The sequence below is a fragment of the Amphiura filiformis genome, unplaced genomic scaffold (genome assembly GCF_039555335.1).
Source record: "Amphiura filiformis unplaced genomic scaffold, Afil_fr2py scaffold_36, whole genome shotgun sequence".
Taxonomy (NCBI): domain Eukaryota; kingdom Metazoa; phylum Echinodermata; class Ophiuroidea; order Amphilepidida; family Amphiuridae; genus Amphiura; species Amphiura filiformis.
Genome location: NW_027305500.1, coordinates 139,317 through 144,033, shown reverse-complemented (window position 1 = coordinate 144,033; position 4,717 = coordinate 139,317). Strand labels below are relative to the sequence as shown.

At 39.5% G+C, this 4,717-nt stretch overlaps 1 protein-coding gene across 1 annotated transcript; it reads left to right on the top strand.

Annotated features, from left to right (window-relative positions):
* The first annotated feature begins 303 nt into the window (after window positions 1–303).
* Window positions 304–4,356, top strand: LOC140143996 (uncharacterized). Its single transcript, XM_072165825.1, has 2 exons — window positions 304–307; window positions 3,119–4,356. The coding sequence occupies exons 1-2, from the start codon at window positions 304–306 to the stop codon at window positions 4,354–4,356; spliced, it is 1,242 nt and encodes a 413-aa protein (XP_072021926.1).
* The last annotated feature ends 361 nt before the right edge of the window (window positions 4,357–4,717 follow it).

The following is a 4,717-nucleotide window of genomic DNA, read 5'->3' as shown; positions in this document are numbered from 1 at the left end:
ATGGATTTCAAATAGAATAGACCATAATCCAAGGTTACCATGGTTACATGTAATCTGCCTGTGCGACAGAATAAGCCTCTGATTTTACAAAAGATTTACAAATTAGGATGCCGGTAGGTTTCAAATTTTTATCGTAAGTTACACGTTACCAATGACGACTATTGTTCAACAACCATGAGTGGGGTGTGTGTGTGTGTGGGGGGGGGTGTCGTATCGTTTCCTGATTTTTACCGCAGTACATTACGTCAGGGTTTTTATTTTAATTTACTTTACCATAGATACGATGGCGCCATGGTGATTATCATGGGTATAATGAAAATAACACGAAATAATGATATTGGCGTCTGAAATTTTAAAAATATTTGTAATTTTTGTGAAAAATGTTTCTTTATATTCTTTAATATTCATAGACATGGGATATTTTTTGAGTTTTTTCTACATAAAATATTTAAATTCACTTGGACCAGCCTCTAAGAATTATTTTCATTCACATTTCCTTAAATGCATCCAATGGGCTATTCCAGTTGAAATCCACACTACCCATGTGGAAGATTTTGGAAATATCTTTCCAAGAGGAAGTATTTTTTTAAAATGTAATTGGTCAGGGTTAAACATTTTGAAACCTATACTCCCCCTGCATTATGGCTTTACCTATATCTTCCACAAATGGAAGTTACCCAATTGTCATTTGAATTCAAAACTCATACTCCCTCCGTGGAATACTTAAGCTAAATATTCCACAGGGATGATGTGGATTTTAGATGGAATAGCCTAGTCCAATCGATTGGTAATAGATTCAGATTCAGATATTTTTATTTTCACATAATCACACATGTTCACAAAGCTTTCAGACTATCCCCACCTTAGTTTAGATAAAAACTAGAGTCAACAGAATCTGAGTAGAAGCCGCAGGTCATGAAATAACGTTAATGGGTCAATTTTGAGACAAATGTCATTAAATGCATTTTTCTCATGATTTGAGTGTCCCAATGGTTATTACTATCGAGTTTGAGCCCAATCCAAGCATGTCGGTGATTTAACCCTGCTGACTTTCAGCTCAATCGGAGCTTGTTTGTAGATTTTGACCCTTGACCTTGAATTTGAAATTTGACCTTTTAAAAAAAGTTTTAAAAAACTATCATAGACCTCCCTTACCACTTATGTTGCATCACTGTAGTAATTACAGGCCCTATCAGTCTTCCATAGACTGAAATATAGCCAAAAATGATCTTAGATGACCTTTGACCCCGCAGTAAACATCATTCAATGGCCATGCATATGTGTACTCCTCTTTTCGCCAAACGCCAAGTGTTTCTAGAATGCTGCTAAAATAAAAAAAAATTTAATGCTAATTTATTGCACATTCTAGGGAAGCGTGGTTACCTTATCGAAATCGCCGAGTGGGTGGGTTTTCAATGAAATATTTTTTGTGTTAAAACTGAAGCATCCTATGTATAAAAAAATTCTTTATGGTTAGGAAATTTACCCACTATTAAAATCTTGCGACTAATTTTGTATGTTTGCTATATAATCGAATGCGGGTGATTGTCCTGCACAAATAAAAATGGCAAAGAAGCCTATTCAATGGTTTTAGAGCTGATTCACTGATCCAAGACGGTTTCATTATTCCCGCCTTTTCAATTTTAATTTAAAACATTTTCCTTAATGCATGTTGGATAATCCTTTGCTTACTGTGCACATGAATGATCAAAGACAAGGTCAGTGAGTGGGCACTAAGACATTTACGATTCGAGAGATGGGGTTGGAAAAGGGATTCAAAACAGGTCATGATTATTGCAGCCAGGACAGCTGCAATCCTGGAAGCAGAAGGAATTGAAGAAGCCCTGATCGTAACCCCTTGGAGAACCTTTGGGATCAGCTCAAGAGACGAGTCAACAAGAAGATAAAGGCAGATACAACTCTGGTGGGATTGCGTCGCATCGTTATCAACGAGTGGAACGGGATTGAGCAAGGTAATATTCAACGCCTCATTAGGAGCATGAGACGCCGCGTGGCTGCTGTAAGGGAACCAACGGTGGACACAAAAGTACTGAAAGACTGGTGATAAAGAGATTACTCTCAAGTGAAGTTGGAAGCGGCAGTATGATGCCTGAAATGTGCTCAGCAAGAAGAAAAATGTTCACTGCATGATTGTTGTTTTTTGTGTTCTTTTATGCTGAAAACTTGAATAGGCCTTTTTGCAATTTTTATTTTTCGACCTAGTGTTACTTAAACATTCACATCTTTTCTCAGGAGTGTCGTAGTGATTGAGGTGTCAAAATGCGCAGGACAATCACCCGCATGCGATTATTTAGCTAATGTACAGAATTAATTTAACTAGATTTTAATAGTGGGTTATTTCCTAACCATAAAGAAACTTTTTTTGCGTAGTGTATATTAACTGCACATCATATAACGATTCGTGATAGCCAATCGTGCTAAACTTTATCGGCAGATAATTTTTTTCCATTTTATATACGCCAAAATATTTTCTAAATTTAGTCAAAATTAACACTGAGTTGATTTTACGTAGGTCCCGACTAAAGATTACTGTTTCGTCTTTATGGGAATCTAATCTTTTAATATCTGAAAGAAACATTGGAGACCTACGTGGACTTTTCCAATGAATTGCAAAAATTCAGACTGTCTTACAAGAAAAATGGTAGGCTGACTGGGCTCCATACCTCGTAACCGACGCAATGTCCTGAGCAGAGCACCATGATGCAGTCATGTCTACAGTAGAATTCATCTCGACCTTTGCAGGACTTAAACCCCATTAAAAGCTATTAAACCAAGATAACACTCATTGAAACAGCTCAACTGATTAAATCGGATGTTCTCTGGTTGTGCACATGTGTCTGTTTTACATGTGCGATATCGCAATAAAGCTGGTATTATAGCTTCAGTTGGGTAACCGATTATAAAGGAAACGGAAGGAAACAATGGTATGTGGACCTTTGTTCACGAAATGAGACAATGGCCTGCTTTTTGTTAACCAGCATTCTTGAAAATGAGCAACATAATGAGAGAAAAGCACTTGAGAACTTAAGAAAGGATAACACCATAATAGTGCTCCCCGCTGATAAAGGTCGCGCTTGTTGTGTCATTGATCGCACAGATTATGAATCAAAAGTGGACAAATTACTCAGTGATGATAACACCTATGAACGACTATGCAAGGATCCTACTGAGAAATACAAAAAGGAGCTTTCAGTAATTCTTAATGATCTCAAGTCTTGTGGGGCCATTGACTTTGCTTTAAAAGAAAGATTGTTTCCAACAGAGTGTGATGTGCCTAAGATATATGGCTTGCCAAAAGTGCACAAAACTGGTGTTCCTCTAAGACCCATCGTTTCCAGCATTGGGTCAGTTAGTTACAACTCCTCAAGATTCTTGGCTGACATTCTTAGTTCGGTTGTTGGAAAAACACCTCACCACATTAAAGATACTAAGCAATTTGTGGATTTTGTGAGTGACCTCAATATTGCCCCAGACGAATTGATTGTTTCTTACGATGTCACTGCATTGTTTACCAGTGTACCTGTAGACAACGTTATTGAAGCAATTCGCGTGCGCCTAGAGGAGGATACTTCGTGGACAACCAGGATATATCTTAACGCCAAGCAAGTGCTTCGACTGTTAAAGTTTTGTCTAAATACAACTTATTTTGTTTTCCGCGGACAATTCTTCAAACAAAAACATGGCGCCGCCATGGGTGGTCCTGTTTCACCAACGACATGCAATCTTTTTATGGAACAGTTTGAAAGCTTAGCCCTTGAATCTGCACCACATCCACCCAGAGTGTGGCTTCGCTACGTGGACGACACGTTCGTAGTCATTAAACGGGAGCATTTCAGCGAATTCACAGAGCACATCAACTCGCAAAGTGATCACATAAAGTTCACATGTGAAACGGAGGCGGATGGACAGCTTCCTTTCTTAGATACTTTGGTCAAGCGCTCCGAGGACGGTTCTTTACGGGTCAGTGTGTATCGTAAACCTACACACACTGACCAGTACCTCAACTTTGACAGCCACCATCCGCTAGAGCATAAGTTGAGCGTAATCAGGACTTTGTTCCACCGGGCGGATTTCGCAGTTACAGAGAGAAAGAAATCTCGCATGTGCAGTCCGCGCTCCAGAATTGTGGATACGAGCGTTGGACATTTCACAAAGCTCGCAAACCGAAAAAACAAACTGATAACTCTTCTGCGGCGAATGCTAACACCAAATGCAAAGCTAATATCAACTTGCCATATGTCAAGGGAACCAGTGAGAAACTTCGCCGTGTGTTTCAGCAGTATGGGGTTTTTGCCACCTTTAGACCCCTCACCACGCTGCGAAAGAATCTGGTAGCACCTAAGGACCGTACAGAAAAAGAAGATCAAACAGGAGTTATATACCACATTCCATGCACAGATTGTAGCTCTGTTTACATTGGTGAAACCGGAAGAAAACTCAAGTTCAGACTTAAGGAGCATAAATCAGTTGCTCCAAGTGCCAATTCTCCTGTATCTGCTCATACCAAGTCCGGTCATAATATTGACTGGGACGGAGTTACCATTTTGGAAAAGGACAGCAGGAACGATACAAGGAAAATTCGTGAAGCGATCCACATTAGGCGAGACCCGCAGCCCAAAATCAACACCTCGCAGGGGTACGAACTATCTCCAGTTTACAACAGCTTGCTGAAATCAGTGAAACCAACTGGCAACTC